This window comes from Brienomyrus brachyistius, chromosome 1, assembly GCF_023856365.1.
Source record: "Brienomyrus brachyistius isolate T26 chromosome 1, BBRACH_0.4, whole genome shotgun sequence".
NCBI classification, from domain to species: Eukaryota; Metazoa; Chordata; class Actinopteri; order Osteoglossiformes; family Mormyridae; genus Brienomyrus; species Brienomyrus brachyistius.
In genome coordinates this window covers 39,150,757-39,168,643 of record NC_064533.1, presented here as the reverse complement: position 1 = coordinate 39,168,643, position 17,887 = coordinate 39,150,757, and the positions used below count along the sequence as shown (strand labels likewise).

General features: G+C 40.0%; 1 protein-coding gene across 1 annotated transcript; it reads right to left on the bottom strand.

The window, feature by feature from the left end:
• Nucleotides 1-3,773: 3,773 nt before the first annotated feature.
• Nucleotides 3,774-9,819, bottom strand: LOC125747970 (endothelin receptor type B-like). Its single transcript, XM_049023698.1, has 8 exons — nucleotides 9,362-9,819; nucleotides 8,685-9,151; nucleotides 7,297-7,409; nucleotides 6,999-7,203; nucleotides 6,564-6,710; nucleotides 6,334-6,467; nucleotides 6,138-6,246; nucleotides 3,774-5,184 (listed from the first exon to the last, which is right to left on the bottom strand). The coding sequence occupies exons 2-8, from the start codon at nucleotides 9,120-9,122 to the stop codon at nucleotides 5,047-5,049; spliced, it is 1,284 nt and encodes a 427-aa protein (XP_048879655.1). The 5' UTR covers nucleotides 9,123-9,151; nucleotides 9,362-9,819; the 3' UTR covers nucleotides 3,774-5,046.
• Nucleotides 9,820-17,887: the final 8,068 nt, after the last annotated feature.

Genomic DNA, 17,887 nt, shown 5'->3' with positions numbered 1-17,887 from the left:
GAGGGGGGGGGGGGGGTCCGGAGCCTATCCCATAAACAATGGGCACGAGGCAAGGAACAACCCAGGATGGGGGGCCAGCCCATCACAGGGCACACTCACGACCCCACAACGACATGGGGTGAACACGCAAACTCCACACACATGTACCCCAGGCGGAGACTCGACCATGGGTCCTAGAAATGTGAGGCAACAGTGCTAACCACTGCACCACTATGCCGCCCCCAGTTAGTATTAGTCAAAAATAAATGCCAGCTTATCTGTTGGTTGAGTTTCACCTGGACCTTTTCACCTGGAACTGAGAATCTTCACAGACAATGGGCAGCTTAGACTGAGATTTAAGAGTTGAATTCCACCAATATAATTTTCTATTCAGTTTATTTTATAAAGCAAAAAATACTTACAGGGAATCTAATACTGTTGATAAATGTGCATGTTGAAAACGCAGAAGATTATTAAATAAAATGTTGGGATGGTGCGTTGTAATGTACTGCTTGACTTGACATATGTTATTCCATGTCAAATCATCACACTTTCGGACCTCATCGCCATGGATTCTAACGAAACTTCGCATGCTGATTTGGTCACATGAGTAACTCATGAAACTGAAATTGGGCGTGTCTGGGATCAATATTGAGGGAGATTTAAGCAAACAAAGTTTTAACATTTTTTTGGTGGGGGGGGGGCTATGACTTTGACTGGTTATATTTACCTTAATGTAAGCTGCACAGAGGTGGTTCTTATATTGTTTTAAAGCTATTGTCCAGCTTTATAGATTGAATAAATAATATACCATCCCCGTATGAATAATTACTATGTAATAACTGATTAAATTAGAAAAAAATTCAATAATAAAAAAACCTATATTTCAAAATTGCTCAGTTTTTTACTAAAGCTAGATCATAATGTCTTGAACATCTTCAGAAAGTTTGGTATTTTGTTTTTTTTTTTTGCGATATCTTGACTTAAAGGTTGTGTCACATGTTTTCATATCACTAATGGGCCTTTTTAATGGCAGCCAAACTGACATGAAATAGTATAACAAGCATAGGTGTAAGTAACATTAATCAAGGTTACAAATATGCTATAATGCTATGCTATAAAATATAATGGAAGCTTCATTAATGTCATTGCAGACACCTGTATTTGCCATAATCTTGAAAAGGCCCACATGGCTAGTAAATATAGCTAATAAATGCCCTGCATTCAGAGGTGAGTGAGGTGTGCTAATCGGTCCAGTGTAAGTGCACACTGAGGGAATCACTCGACTTTGTAAGCACCAAATATCGTGGCTGCATATGATGATAATTGGTGGCCAGGATGTCTTGAAGAAACTATTTGTTGGAGATTTTCATGACATTATGTAACTTATTTATGAGTTACTGATGAGACCAAATCAGCATGCCAAGTTTTGTTAAAATCCGTGACGATGAGGTCTGAAAGTGTGTTGATTTGACATGGAATGACCCATATCGTGGGTTTTCACTATTGCCTGGATCATAACATCCAGTCCCGGAGCCAGTTGGCAGCTAAAAGGCCATCAATCATGTTTATCACTCTTTAGAAGAGTATTACAAACACTTGTAGTTCTGGATATTTGAAATTGTAATAAGTGGGCGCTCCACGTGGCTCACATGATTCTGTATGACCACATACACAAGGGCTCACATGATCTGTATCACAATGGCTGATAAAATCTGAGAAGAGTCTCCCTCGGCTCATTATGTATAGCTGGCCCTGTACTTTAGTAACATTTAAAATGCTATGATGGAATTCATGAAAAAATACCCCCACGTGTTACAGGACTTTTGCACAAAGACGGTATTGTTTACTGTGCCGTCTCAAATGTCCACATGCTGCCACATCTGACAGGCCTGCTTATTACAGTGCTCGTGGTGTCAGATAAATGTGTCACAGTTATTGTTTTTTGTTGATTACCTTTTTCAACATGGTGTTTGAATTTCCATGCACACTCATCCAACTCCTTCAAAAATATTTTACAAGGCAAGATGTTTCACATGTAATAATGTGGGCTACTAGCAAACAGGTTACCATTTAAGGTAAAGTTTCACACATAAACCCATTATAACACTGTTAAAGTCTCAAGACAAACTTTCCTATGCTGTGCAAAACATGTGGGTTCCTTGAAGGTTAAATTCTCCTGCATGTAAAGGGTGTCAGCAAAGAGAGACAAGGAGACACATCAAAGCTGGTGACTTCATGAACAGGGCAGGGGGGCATGAGGAAAGCATGGATTGCTCATGCTTGAACCAGATGTGATGATGACATTATCGTCCCCTATAGCTACCCAGGGGAGAACTGAACAACACAAATATTGTGCCCTCTGGATTACACAAGCTGTTACTTGTCCGATAACGTCACTGCAACAAGGTCGAACCACGTTCTGGCCACCTGATTCAATTAAGCTGTGTAAGGTCGAAATGATTAATCAAGCCTTGGGGATATATTTGTATGAATTATCCCAGGTGAAGTACGTCATCTCAGAACAAGCAAGAACAGCAATCTGTCTGCAAAGGATCATCATGTCTAGTCCTCCAGTTTTACTCTCTTCCAAATAAAACTGACCAATGAAGGCAACTAACATACCTTCAAAGAGCAGAACAGTATTTAGTTAGTAGAAATTTTAATACAATATTGGATAATTATTACTGAGAGAATTATTACAGCATGGGTTGGTGTGCCGTCCTGGGTTATTTCGTCCCTTGCACTCAAAGCTTCCAGGATAGACTCCAGAGCCCCGTGACCCTGCACTGGACAAGTGGCTACAGAAAAGGGATGAATAGATGGATGGGTTGATTATTAGATTCAAGCTGTTTTGACTGCTGAGTCCAAAAGTGATCCTTCAAGACCTTGTAAGGAATTGTGGGTTTATGGCTGTTGGCAAGGAAAGTTCTCCGTAAGCTAGTATTACTTGGAAATCATGTTGCCTACAGCTGACTGTGAGGCTTACAGTACTATCAGCCATTGTGAAGAGCAAGGAAAATCTCAAACCGAGTCATATTTTTGAACTGCATGGAGTGGCTCCATATTTTAAATACTTTTATTTAAAGGAATATTTTTATTATGAAATTTTACTGAAAGCTAACAGAAGAACATACTTAATAAAAGGTAAAAATTTTCATAAATAATAAATATATGGGGGGGCAGCATGGTGGTGCAGTGGTTAGTACTGTTGCCTCACACTTCTGGGACCCACGTTCGAGTCACACGTGTGTGGAGTTTGCATGTTCTCCTCATGTCGTCGTGGGGTTTCCTCCGGGTACTCCGGTTTCCCCCCCCACAGTCCAAAAACATGCTGAGGCTAATTGGAGTTACTAAATTGCCCGTAGGTTTGCATGTGTGAGTGAATGGTGTGTGAGTGTGCCCTGCGATGGGCTGGCCCTCCATCCTGGGTTGTTCCCTGCTCCGTGCCCATTGCTTCCGGGATAGGCTCCGGACTCCCCGCGACCCTGTAGGATAAGCGGTTTGGAAAATGGATGGATGGATAAATGTATGTGACAGATGGCAGTTCTACTGAGTTAGTTGAAGACTGACGATAATAATACATGTCCCTAAAAGACACGACAGCAGCATTGATCTAACCTCTCTGTGACTGTTTTTCTCAGTCAGAGTTGTGGGGCCTGCAGGTTGGAGCCTTTGCTCGTCAGCATAGCACACAAGGTGGAGGTATACCTTGGACAGCATGCTGGTACAGGAATGGGGGGTAGTATGAATATCTTGCATTCAGTAAAAGAAGCGCTTTTATTTAACATTCAGACATATTTGTTTTAACTTCTTTAATTTATACAAATGTGGTAATTCATACACGTATGTAATATCAGTTTGTTGCCATATATAGTTGTCTTTTAAAACGATAAAGATTTTTAGATTCCCACTCAAATGACAAAAATGGCAAAAAACAGCAGTTCTGCAGAAAATATAGATGCACGTAAGGGCTAGTGCTACAGTAGCAAGCATAATTACAGACAGGGAGGTAAAGTTATCCTAATGCCATGGACACTTCAAGAGAAATACAGACGCTCTTCTACTTATGAACTTTCAACTTATGAATTTTCAGACATACGAACGAAGAGGACTGCAAGTCCAAATTATGTTCACTGAGGTCCTGTTTCCTGTCCGCAACATCAATTTTTTTTTTCTGCGCCAATTCCGCCTAGTATGACTTCTGGCCGCCGCTCAGCAGCGTACTGTGTGTACTCCCATCATCCTAGTTCTTTGTACTTGTGTATACCCTAAAAATGATGTTCACTAATGACTTATGAACATTTCAAATTACGAACGGCCGTTCAGAACGTATATCATTCGAAAGTAGAGGAGCGTCTGTAATTACATTTTAGATAAAAAAAATTCTGTAAAAACTCAACATATAAATAAATATGGACAGGTAATAAAGATTGCTTCTTAGAGTACAAATTATATTTATGTCAGCCGATTAATCCTATCAATTGGTCTGTTTTCATTCATTGTTTTTCTCATTGAATATATATCAATATCTACACATTAAAAATCACTTTTGTACCACTCCTGATGTAAGTGACCTGCAATCTAACCAGTCAGAACCAAGATTAAATTTCTTTCACTCTTTCCAGAGCATAGTAAACCATTATTGACAGTTAGCTATTAAGCTAAATTAGTTTGAAATATTCTCATTTACAAAAACCCCTCACTTTTTTCCATATATATGACAACATTTGTTTGTTCATGCTCAAATGAAGTGCAGGATTTATTTCCCCACCATGTAGAATATAGTCCTTAACCCTGCAAAATATGTTTGCAGAAAGTCCACTCCTCTTCTGGGCTTAACTGAGTGAGCAACTCAATTAGTTTGTCCGCTTCTGTATCTTAGGAAACTATGAATATCTTTTCCCAATCCAAAGATGACCACATTCATCCAACTGCATCCTCGGTAAGGTGTGTAAATGGAGTATAAAAGTGCATATGTTTCCTCCTCACGAACGGGGTGCCCCTGCTTTATGCCCTCGGTGAACACAGACTCAGCCAGTCGTCTGTGACGCTCCGAATCCCCACTCAGGTAGACGTGTATTTATTGGTGACCCGAGAGTTGCTCTGCTCTGAGCCCCGTTCGGTGACCTTTAGCTTCACGCAGGACTGCTTCTCCTCCAGCTCTAGCATGTCTGGCATGGTGAACCAGCAGCACAGGTATGACTGTGGGGGGAAGAAGGATGCACATTATCGGCCTGCATCGATCACATGGTGAACACCTGGCGCTAAAGGGCACAAAGTAGGAAACAATCTTTTTGAATAACATTTTCAACTGCAGTACCAAAAACCTGCCTTCACAATGGCACTCGTCTTTCAGCTCCAAACCCCTGCCCCCCCGTACTGCGTTCTCGAAGAAGCTTCCTGCATTTCCCAGAGCTCTTTATAAGCACATCGCTCCACCTGGCCTGAAATTTACACTACCGTGCCAAAGACTCTAGTTAACAAACTGCTCTCCGTTTACAGTTAATGATAACAGGGGAAAACTAATGGAGCGCAGCCAGCTGAATGAAATCACAGTCGTATTGCTTCTTTAATAATCACATGCCAGGCAATTCTATCTCCCCACTCAATCCTATAACTATACTTGGCTTCACTGAGAGTAAAAACTCAATCACCAACCAAAAATGGTTATTTTCTGGAAAACCAAATATCTGTTACATATGCGGAGCTACTTGATATAATTTGACACAAATAACTAATATATGACTGCTCTATTGTATACCTGAATGTTTAAATGTCATATTGTGAACAGTGCTGAGCAGATTATGAAAACAGCCGTGTTTTAAAGCCTGGGGGAACTGACAGGATTGTCTTTGCCCAGTCAATAAACTGCTCTCTGAGAGTGCTGTGAGTCAGCACAGACTGCCCCCGGGGCCTGTCTCCCGCCTTTGATCAGCAGCATGCAGCCCTTCTGTTCCTGTTACACACTTTATGGCTGTCTCTCAGCACGGGCTCAGCTGTCCTGTCTCACCGTGTGTCACAACTGGCATTCACCCAAGCACATGTGTCTTGCCGGACTTGGCGACGCCACCACGTAACCCGAATCCCCTCATCCAACAGCAGCCGACACCTGAGATGGCGGTCATTCGCTAAGGCGAGCGCCGGGGTCAGCTTACCCTGAAACAGCTTTTGAATCTTTTGCTGACCATGTACAAAGCAATGGGGTTGATGCAGGAATTCACGGAAGCCAGGTTGATGCCAATGTAGTCGAGGACAAGGAAGAAACTGAGGGGACCAATAAAAATCCACCAGGTTAGCAGTCATTGTTAGTGCCACATGTGGCTTCGAAGTGTGTTCCATTACCCAGCTTACCTAAGTAGCTCACATCTGTTTGGATCCTTCTCGTCATAAATGGTCGATTTCAAGATTCGGCTGAGGTGCAGCGGAAGCCAGCAAAGAGCGAACACAAGCACCAGGCAGAAAACAGTCTTGGCAACTTCACGTCTCTGCAGGGAAAGTAAGGCGGGAAAGTCTTCAGGCTTTGGAAAAAGCACAGCATGTCTGCTCATTAAGAGCTACGAGCGCATTCAATGTGGCCACACCTGCTTGAGGTGGTCGTTCCTGGAGATCTGCATCCTGTTATTCTTCAGCATCTCACAGGTCATGAGTGTGTAGAAGATTGCAGTGCAAGCCAGGGGCATGCAGAAATAAAAGCTGAACAGCCACCAGTCCTTCGCTGGTTTGTAAAACTGCCAGGATAAAAGGAGAGAATGAGGGAAATGGTTAGTCTTGTCCTACTCATTGCATATTTAATCTTAGCATAAATCTACCCTTAAAAACTCTTTTAAATTCATAATGCAAGTCGTTAACTCCATGGATGAGGCACCAGAATTTCATATACAACATACTACAATATGCTGTCTTTTGTATATTTGAAATTTTGTGCATTTGAGTCCAAAACTTTATAGCACATATGTGAACATGAAAAGCTTAGTTAATGTTATTGTTGATAGATATTAAGTGCAGCACTAGTTCACCTGCATGAAGCAGGTTCCCTGTATCGGGTGAAGCAGGCATATTCTCAGATGCTCTCCTTTGTAGTCCATCGCTATCATATCAAAGGCAATCGCTTCAGGCACAGCCAAAAGGATTGATATCACCCATATCAAAGTGATTTCTATCGCCTTCCATTTGGGAACGCCGATCCCTTTGATGCGATTCCAGGATGCGACTGCTCGGTACCTGCAATGTCAGGTGGATTGTCATCTCTGCCATGCTCTGCCATAGTAAACATTCAGCCTCATTTTGAGATCGCCAAGGGCAAACGCACTATACCTGTCAATGCTCAGCGCGCATAAACTGAGCACTGTGATTCCAACAGACGCCTTCTGGATGAAGGGCACCAGCTTACAGATTCCTACGCCGAAAGGCCAGTCCTTCGCCAGCAGCTGAAATATCATGTAAACATTCACAATTCACTTTTTACAGAATGACTAGTTAGGCATTTAAGTCATGAACAACGGCATAACGAAATATTAATATTTATTTACCAAAACTATACTATAACTATTCAAAAAGCAACCAGACAAAGGACAGATCATCAAAGCAATGAACAGATCATTAGAAAACCTGACCAGCCAGACAGAAGAGAAAAAATTATGAATGACTGGCAGCAATATAGTCATCAAGAGTCAGTATCAAACCTGACATCACTTTAACCCTTTTATATGCACTAAATCCATAAATGCAGATTTATCATCTATGTATTGGTTGTCTTTGTGAGAACATACTAACATCTGTTGTCATCATACTTACTAAACAATTACCAACTAAATAAAATGAAATATAGTAAACTGTATACGATAATCCGAGACATCGCTAAATGGTTATAGAAAAACAATTACTTCGGGGGTCTGAAACAAAAAATAGGCGGGCTAAACCCCCCCAAAATAGGATCTAGAACTGACTATGACTACAAGACTGACAGAATAATAAATAAAATTTAGAATAACCTAATTGAAAATGATGATTGTATCAGTCATTTGGTCGTCTTGCACCAATAAGTCGAGTAAAACATTGAAAATGGATTCTTAATAATTAAGACAGTTTGACTAAGGGTTAACATTATAAAACATAAACTCTGAAAAATTACACTGTGAAGCTCACCATGACGACTCAAGGCTCAATTAGAAATAATGTGTTTAAGTGTTGCCGAGTAAACTAAACTTCGGCTGAGTTGCACTGTTTGACATGTCTAAGTACTCTTGGACACCTGTGGCACACTGCTGACCTGGGTGGCTCCTTCTTTACCCTGCATAGTTACGGAAATACATTTCATTTATTCATTTATTTGTGAAACTTTAACTACCTTTTATTTGATTAATGGTCTTGGAAACGTTTGGCCTTAAATCAGTGTTTACAATGTGCAATATTTTTGTGATAATGAGATATGACAAAACAAAATACTTTTAAAACAACACAAGGCTATATTGTTATTTCCATATATTTCCAAGATTTATGCAGCAAGTCCTAAGCCTGCCAAAACATTAATTTAAAGCATGAGTTCATATTTGCATGATGTGGGAAGCCTATGTTTGTACTGGAACTCAGTAACTGCAGCAGACTGAAAATGTGAGGCAGCCAGACATTCCAAATATTAGTATGCACGAAAATATACAGCTTATTTCAGGTCAAATATACAAATGGATTCTTCACTCACTCACCTTGTAGACATTGATTGGTATATCTATCACAATATGTACCAGGTCCCCCAGAGCAAGGCTTGCAATGAGAAGATTGGATCCGTTTCTCATGCATTTATTTTTGTAGATGATTCTGAGCAACGTGGAATTGCCGATTATTCCGACAACAAACACCAGACATGACACCACTGTATTGATGTACTTAAATGTGTCCCTTATCTCAGTTGGACCGGTGCACATTGGAGGGAGCGGTCTGGACCGTCCCGGACGCACGGTATGGGGACTCGAACTGTTGAGCGGAGCGCCATCCTCGTCGACTCCCGGTTTTTGAGTCGCTTCAGGTCCTTGCAGAAGTGAAGCGGTCTTCTGGTTTTCATCCCCGGTCTGTGCACAGACCAAAATGAGATAATGGGCGAGTATAATAAATGTTAGAAAGATTATTTGCGTTTTATTTGCCATGATGATTCTGCGATGTTTCCTTTTGCTGCCTGCAAAATAACATAAATATTATTGAACATCTTGAAGAATCAAAATAAGTTAAAGCAATTGTATATCAGTTAAGTTCATGTACTTAATATTGTAGTTAATTTCCTGCGTTGAGAATATTTTAACTAAATGTATTATATACAACCAGTCCATACATCCATTATTTTCCAATGACAAAATTAGGAATTATAATCTTAAAATTAATCGCTCACCTCTCTCGATATTCGCTAAGGAGCAGTCAGACCTGTTGAAAAATACTTTCAGCTGAACAAAATGGTTGAGAAAACATGAGAAAAGTCCCCTTTGTTTGCCTTATTAATTTGTCAAAATATCTGAAAACCCGATGGTACTTTTTCTAGCTGCTTTTCGCAACTAGCGCTTCACTTATACTCTACTGTCCATATTGATACAGATTCGCTCATGTTAGTTAACTGGGAAGGTTCCATTAGATGGATTACTGAATCACCACTTTTTGCCCTCCGATGCCTTAAATAACTTCATGAGAGCGTAGAAAACAGCGCAGAGCCGGTTTTGAGGCTTCTTTATAAACCCCTCCTACAAACAGCTACCCTGTTATGGGAAACTCCAGGGAGAAGAGGGACAGCCTTAATAAAACGATTTTTAGTTGGTTATTGATTAACTTACATAAATATTTTTTAGTTTGGTTACTTTTTCAGTAATCTAATAAATGCTTTGAGAATATAATTTTAAATCGAATGATACCGTGTGAAATACTGTTTAAACTCTAATGACATTACCGCGGTGAATTTAGTTTTATGTTCGATATTCGCTACATTTACTGACATCTAAACTGTAATACCTTCGGGATTATGACGGTAATTATTGCGAAGATATTGCAGTTTAGATGTCAGTAAATGTAGCGAATATCGAACATAAAACCAACTTCACCCCGGTAATGAACCCTTGACATTACAGTGGAATTACAACTGCAATGGGCACATAACTCTCACTACTTTTTCATCATTTTGTATGTAAAAATAGTTCTAATAAATATCCTCTATACTACTATATGCCTGTGTTGGAAAATAACAGGTAGAGCCAATCACTCAATGTCAAGGAATGAAACATTCGCCTGTTGTTGATTTCTTAGCTTTGAAGCAAAAGAAATTTCCAGAAGCTGCCAAAATTCTTCTAAATAAGCACAAGGACCAGATGTTCTCAACTTGAATGATGGCATCTGTAATGAAAGTTTACATTACGCAGAAGTTTTTAGAGGACAAAGCTGACTTTTTGACATGAGTTGTATTACATATTGCATACTGCATGCATAGTGATAAATAGAGACATCACTATCTAATTACTTTGATGTAACTTTGGAAGGTAAACATAACCCTTTCTGTCTATGTACTTTCTATCGGTGACATTCCTGTAACATAGTGATAAACACAGGCACTATGGTTTTGATAGAGTAGAATGATTCCATCAGTCCAAAACTCCCAATGCTTACTGTCGGGGTTATGGGGAGCAGCAGGGAGGTGGCTGGGGGCTCTGACAGGCAGCAGAGGGACACCCTGGGCAGGATGCCAGTCCATCACAGGGCACACACACTCAGTCACACACTACGGGCAATTTGGAGATGCCAGTTCGCCTAACGGCATGTCTTTGGGGTGTGGGAGGAAACCCACACGATAGTGGGAGGACTTGCAAACTTCACAAACACACCAAGATAAATATTTGTGACTGAGGCTCTACTGAAGTACAAGGATAGATCAAGACCAAGCCAAAAAGCATGCATTATTCTGTATTTAACATTAGGGTAAAAACATATGGTGGACCTTTAGTTTAAGAGAAAGAAAGCAAACGAGGAAAAAATAGTCTAATATATAATGCATAATGTAAACAACCCCTAAGCAGGACATAAAAAGGTTTAAATTCTAATTTTGTTCAGCTTTGTCCCAGGAGGGAAGATCTATGTCAGTAAGGCCATGTGTTAGTCATTTTGAGAAGCACTATAACAATCTTATCTAACGCACACTTTTGTTGCTACATATAGTCATCACTTCATATATGATAAAATGCATTTTATAGTGTTGTATATCATACCAGTAATTTTATATGTTAACCAAATACAAATACTTCAGGATGTGTGTGAATGGTGTGTGTCCCCTGTGGTGGATTAGCTCCCCATCCTGGGTTATTCCCTGCCTTATAGCTAAGATAGGCTCCAGTCCCCCAAAACCCTGTATGTTACCCTTATCAGTAGCTTGTCAGGGCATCCTGACATAAAAATGCAGTTCATAAAAATGAAGATCTCAGTTATTCTGCACACCTTCCTCTGTACACTGTCACTGATCATTTCAGTCCGAAGTCTCAGTTATTATGGTTACAGATATCTGATACATTTGGTGTAATTTTAATACTTTTTCTCATTCATTCAATTTCTGTTATGGTCATATTGAACAGTGTTTGTAGCATAAATTACTCACACAAAAAAATACTTCACCGAGTTAATAATATTAATCCAAAAATAATCAGAAGGAAAGTTAAACTTTCCAAAGTCTTTTTCTTCCAACCATTGTATACCTCCTGGGAATGTTCTCCTTGTAGAATGTCAGTCTAGTCCAGTAGGGGTTGGACTTGATGCCCTATTATCCCAAATGATCAATGTATTGCCCTTTGGTGGGGTGTGACCGCTTTAAATGTAACATACAATTAAACAGTAATTCAATTTCATGCCTCACTGCAAAGAGGCCATTAACAAGGCTCTATATTAGCGATGCGTCTCCAGTACAGATTCATTCAAGAGAGCATAGTGAAAATGGACCATGTAAATCATTACTCAAGGATTCCATAGAAACAGACAAGGACAACCCTCACATTGTTCTGAAAGGTAGAATAGAAGATCCATTCTTATTTAGTTCTTCTTAGGATAAACAAGTATTTTCCTTTGTGACCATGCTAGCAATGGCTGAAAATTCTCATTATGCTGCTGTCTGCATTTTCTTCTCTCATCAGTGCTACATTATTAGGCTTAATTTCCAATTTGTTGTTTATTATGTATTATTATCATCTGCCTTTATGTTCAAATTATAGAACTATTACATAGTCATCTCCCTGGGTTTTGTATTGCGTATTATCATCCATCCATCCATCCATCCATTCATCCATCCATCCGTTTATCTAGTATTGAGTTGTGGGAATGATTATATACTTTCAATTTACCTATTAACTAACTAATGGAATAAGCTAATTCCTTTTGTCCCCTATTGTAAGTAAAAAATGAGTAATTAATTCACAAATTAAATTCTTTTACGAAGATGTGATTTTTTTTTTCATAGATGTCCTTTTTTTCTACCTCAGATGTAACCATTCACTGGCAGTATTTGCTGAAAGAGCTGAACACACTTCCTATTTTGTCTCTTTCATCGCACCCCTTTCATCTATTCACTGGGATGCACGTGATTCTCCCCTCCAGGAACAATACACACTTGTGCTTCCCTCCACAGCAGCCAAAGTGGGGAAATAATTGGTGTATTGTACCAGAAATGAAGAAATCGGTCTGCCAGCAAGTCTGGTCACCTCTTAAAGAAGGGCCGGTTAATAAATGCTGTGTCGGCTGTGTTAGTCAATTAATACACAGTTCAAGCTGCGAGGGCAACAATGGCCTTTCACAGAGGGAGAAGAGAACAGGGATTGTTTTAAGTGGTCGTGCTTGGGCTCCATGCCCCCAAACTTGGTGCAGGTAACACTGACTCACTTGTTCTAAGGAGGACTGAGACAAATCGCATGCCACTTGTACGTCTGCAGCCAGCAGGGAGTCACCATGACGTTCTGCAAATGTCTGTGATGTTTTAAAGCTCAAGAAAGGCGACACGTATTTGAGCATACCAGAAGCAGCTAATGGCTTTCATAAATGTACCCCAAAACTTTGCAAATATATTTCAACACAAACATTTTCATCTGCTTTTGGAAAGCTGAAAGCATTCCTGTCATTCCGCCACACACAGTCCTCACAAATTCCTTCACAAGTGTAGATAGCATATTTTTGATTTATTTATTTTTTTTGGTTTATAGCTGATATGGACAAAAGTATTGGGACACCTGGCCATTACACCCATACTGTAGGTACTTTTATGACATCCCATTCTACATCAATAGACCTCACAACGTTGGAAGCATAGAGTTGTCCAAAATGTCTTGATATGCATACCTTTGTAGGAGCGGTTTGGGGAAGAGTTTTCTCTTTTCCAGCATGACAATGTACAATGCAAGGTCCATAAAAACATGGTTGGGTGAGTTTGGTGTGGAAGAACTTGACTGACCTGCACAGAACCCTGACCTCATCCCCACTGAACACCTTTGGGATGAACTAGAACGCAGATTGTGAGCCAGGCCTTCACATCCGATATCAGTGCCTGACCTCACAAATGGTCTTCTGGATAAATGGGCAAAAATTCCCATAGACACACTTCAAAATTTTGTGGAAAGCCTTCCCAGAAGATTGGCAATTCTTATACATAGCTGCAAAGGGGGGGGGGGGTCAACATCATATTGATGACTATGGATTTATAATGGGATGTCATAAAAGATCCTATAGGTGCAATGGTGTATATGTGAATAAAATGCAGTACCATTCAAGTCTATCTCCCAGTTGTGCTAGCTGCTCAGTGCTCTAGCCCCTCTTTAATGACCGTGTGAAAGATGGTCTGGCCGCCCTATTGGTCCTGCAGTCAGGAACGGCAATTGAATGAGGGGCAGTCTGCTTGTCATAAACTAATTACCTCCGAATGAGCCTGCGTGACCCTCTGGGACATTACATGAACGAACGAATGAACGAACGAACAAACGACACCACAGCTGCTGCAGAGAGAATAAGGTAGGGCATAAATGAATGAATGAATATAGGCAGGAAGATTAAGCCAAAGTACAATTATCCCAGAGACAAAAGGGAATGAATGAATGAATGAATAGGACCAGGATACAGCTGATAAAATACAGATGAGAAAGACAGGGAGAAAGTCTTTGGAAATGCCAACATCCCAAAAGTACTACCTGCCACATTGACCAGAGAAAATAAGATTAAAGTAATTACCTCCAAATGAGCCTGTGTGACCTTCTGGGACATCACACAACGAACGAACAAACGAACAAACGAACGGACGGACGGACGGACGAGCGAGCAGGAAGATTAACGAACAAATGAATGAACGAACGTAATTACCTCCGAATGAGCCTGTGTGACCTGACCTCTGCTGCTGCAGAGAGATTAAGGTAGGGCATGAATGAATGAATGAATATAGGCAGCAAGATTAAGGCAAAATACAATTACCCCAGAGACAAAAGGGAATGAATGAATGGGCCCAGGATACAGCTACTAAAAGACAGATGAGAAAATATGAGTAAACTAATTACCTCTGAATGAGCCTGTGCAACCTTCTGGGACATTACACGAACGAACGAATGAACGACAGCTGCTGCAGAGAGATTAAGGTAGGGCATGAATGAAGGAATGATTGAATGAATAGGCCCAGGATACAGCTACTAAAAGACAGATAAGACAGACAAAAGACAGGGAGAAAGTCTTTGGAAATGCCAACATCCTAAAAGCTCCCACTGGCTTTTAATGAAGAATAATCTGTAGGTCATTTGGCATTCTGGACATGATAGCAATAAGAAGAATAATACACTTAATATGCATACAACGCACTACAATAAAGCAGATAAACAAAATAAAACTGTGTGTATTCTATGCTCACGCATGGGGGGGTAGTTGATGGGTAGCCCGTTTAACATGGTTTCAAATAGAACACGATGGTTCCTGGGGCCTTATTGTAAAACTAACCATATGGTGAAATAATACATTAATTTCAGTTATCCGGCAAATGACACTGAATATCAGCAGGAGACATGTGAACAGTATGTCTGTGTCTGGACATAATGCTGCTTATTATGGAAGTTAATCCATAATAAAAATATATAATACCACCTCCTCCCAATTTAAAATTAAGCTTCTATAAGTAAGTTTTAAATATCCATCCATCCATCCATAGCCACGTACTCTGGTCAGAGTCCCATGCAGAGTAGGGCACAATACCAGGATACGTCCTCGATGGGATTACAGGAGCTTCACACAATGACAGAATTATAAAACATTAAGTTAGGCCTGCTACACTGTCAGTAAGATCATCGAGATTTACAAACATTTGCATTTAACTTTTGAATAAATTCATAAAAGCACAGACACAATGGAAAACCCCACATAAAACAATATATAGGGAAAAACACATTATCACACTATATTGTTTACTGACAGCCTATTCTAGGTATTTCTTGCCTTGAGCGAAAGGGCGTAGATTTGGTTATGAATGGTAGGGACATGTGGGAGTACTATGTGTGTGTAGGGGGGCGGGAGGTTCAGGGCTGATTTGGTCGCTACCAGTTTTGAAACCAAATTTATGGCCTTGCTTGAGTTCCAAGCTTCCTGAGGTATGATTCAGGCTGACTGTGACCCTCTGCTGGTTAAAGGGTGGAAAGAAGGAAGGATTGATAGATTTACTCTCTGTGCTGAGCAGCTGCATGTTGTCTTTCAGCAATTCCTTCACTGCTGAGGATTGATTTCTTTTTCTTCAGTGACATTACCAGAAATAGAAATGATACTGATTATCCTATTCAGCATCCTACAGAATTAGCTTCTTCCCCATTTTATGCATGGAATTTGGTGCAATAACACCATTAAGATCTCGCTGACAGTGTGATCAACCACATCCAGTCACGCCTGTTGTCGCCTGTTCTCAGAAAGGAGGTGAAAAATAGCACAGAACTGGCTAATTTCCAGTCTGTGGATAACATTCCATTCTCTTTTCATCACTGGCGCTGTACTAGTGGAATGAGCATTCAGGCTGACACAGACCGGTGCTGAAGTCACAGGCCCTAGACTCACTTAAGTTGTATGAATGCAGGATGGACTGTTGAGTACGTTTTTTCATTGTTATTGCATTTCCTGTGGAATTAGGGTTATTGCCGTTAGTATACTATTAGTATGTATACATTCATATATGTGTCTGCTAAACAACAAATAAAAACTGAAAAGTATTTGGGGTAAGATGCATTGGTGTTTGTAAACATTCTTGTTTTACTGGTTAAACAGTCACCTATGGCTATGGATCGTCACAGATAGACCAAAAATTAGCCAATCTTTACTGATTTTTAAATTAATAACTTCTACCATCGCCACCCCCCCCCCCTAGTAATGCCACTGCTAGTGACTTTGCTCCAGTCTATAAACAGAAAAACATGTCTCTAGACGGGAAGTAATCACCCTAGACAATTACTCTTCTTCATTGCTACTTAAAGACTTTAATGGCCAGTACTCTAAAAGCTCATTGTGCTAACCACAGCATTAACTCAATGACTGCCTTTGGCTCACTCTTGAAAGCTATAAAACTTATGGTACAGTTAGATTTCATTCACTTCATTTCATTGAGTTTTAATTTCCAGGGACTCCATTGGAGAGTGAAAAAGCATGTACACTGCTGCAGGGAACCTGTCTAACTAATTGCATCTGAGGGATAAAATTCATCAGCCTCCAATTCAGTCAGAAGAATGGTGCCCCTATTCTTCAGGGGTTATGTTTTATTAGATACATGCATTACAAATAACTCTATCTAATATCTATTAGTTTCTCATTCCAGCCTTAAAGGGCTTATTGAATTTCACACTTAAGCATTTTATTATCTTGGTTTAAATAATAAGCCTGTCTTAAAAATACATTAGGTTTTATATGCATAATAAAGTTTTAGAGAGAGAATGATGATATACAGTGAAAATATTATACAGTTTCTCAACGATTTACTTTGACAACCCATTAGTAATGGACCAAAGTTGACTTGTGTAACCAGTTAGCTGTACAATAAACCTAAAACATGCATTAGAAACATACACAGAAATTAATAAGCCGAGGGTATCGCTCTTCCAAAGCAGTGACTTACAATCTAGCTAAGCATATGGGTACTGAACTAGACCTACATCTGATAATATGACAGCCTCATAAATAACTTTGTCGTATCTGCCTGAGATCCACCAATGAATGTTGTCCTGTATGTCACTATGTTTTGTCATATCTGTCATACTATACATGCCACTTAAGTATTGTTGTTGCGGGGTGCACTTTTTACTATCCCAACACTTAAGCAACAAATAAAAGCACCTTTTTCCCCCTGGATCTCAAAAGGATATAGGACACCCCTCTGAATGGTCTGCAAAGAAGTTAATACCATTTATATTTCACTTGGCGTCTTAGGGCATGAACACCTGAAAATGGACACTCTTTAGATAGACATGTACAAGACGCCGAATTCAACATGTGGCCTCTTGAATACTGAGTCTGTCTTGGAATTGCTCAGTAACATCGGCCAACATTTACACCTACTGTTATTGACGAAGCGAGTATTTTTATGTTTCAGTCAGTTTCAAACATTTAACAAAATCCTCCACAGCGACTCAGAAGATCGACGGCGAATTAGACACGTTAAAGAGCCGGAGACGCTGGAACCTCTGTGGGGAATGAGTGGGGACACGGCATTTTCCCTGCGCTCCACAGCAACAATCAAAAGCGGACTGGGGAACAAGTAGTTGCAACACTGAGCAAGCTGAAGAAGAATACGTTTATACCTTTTCTCAAGGCAAACACTGTCCCAGCTAATGTACACATAAATTATGTTGTGTGTGTAACTATGTAAGAGCAAACATGTAAAAAAACTAATCTTTTTCACCTACTC

What these genes read in the sequence shown, in the direction of transcription:
- LOC125747970 (XM_049023698.1), bottom strand. Translation starts at nt 9,122, where the DNA reads ATGGCAAATAAAACGCAAATAATCTTTCTAACATTTATTATACTCGCC. An exon ending in AGGGAACCTGCTTCATGCAG is followed by an intron (nt 6,711 to 6,998) that starts GTGAACTAGTGC and finishes TTATCCTGGCAG; the next exon opens with TTTTACAAACCAGCGAAGGA. An exon ending in GGAACGACCACCTCAAGCAG is followed by an intron (nt 6,468 to 6,563) that starts GTGTGGCCACAT and finishes CTTTCCCTGCAG; the next exon opens with AGACGTGAAGTTGCCAAGAC.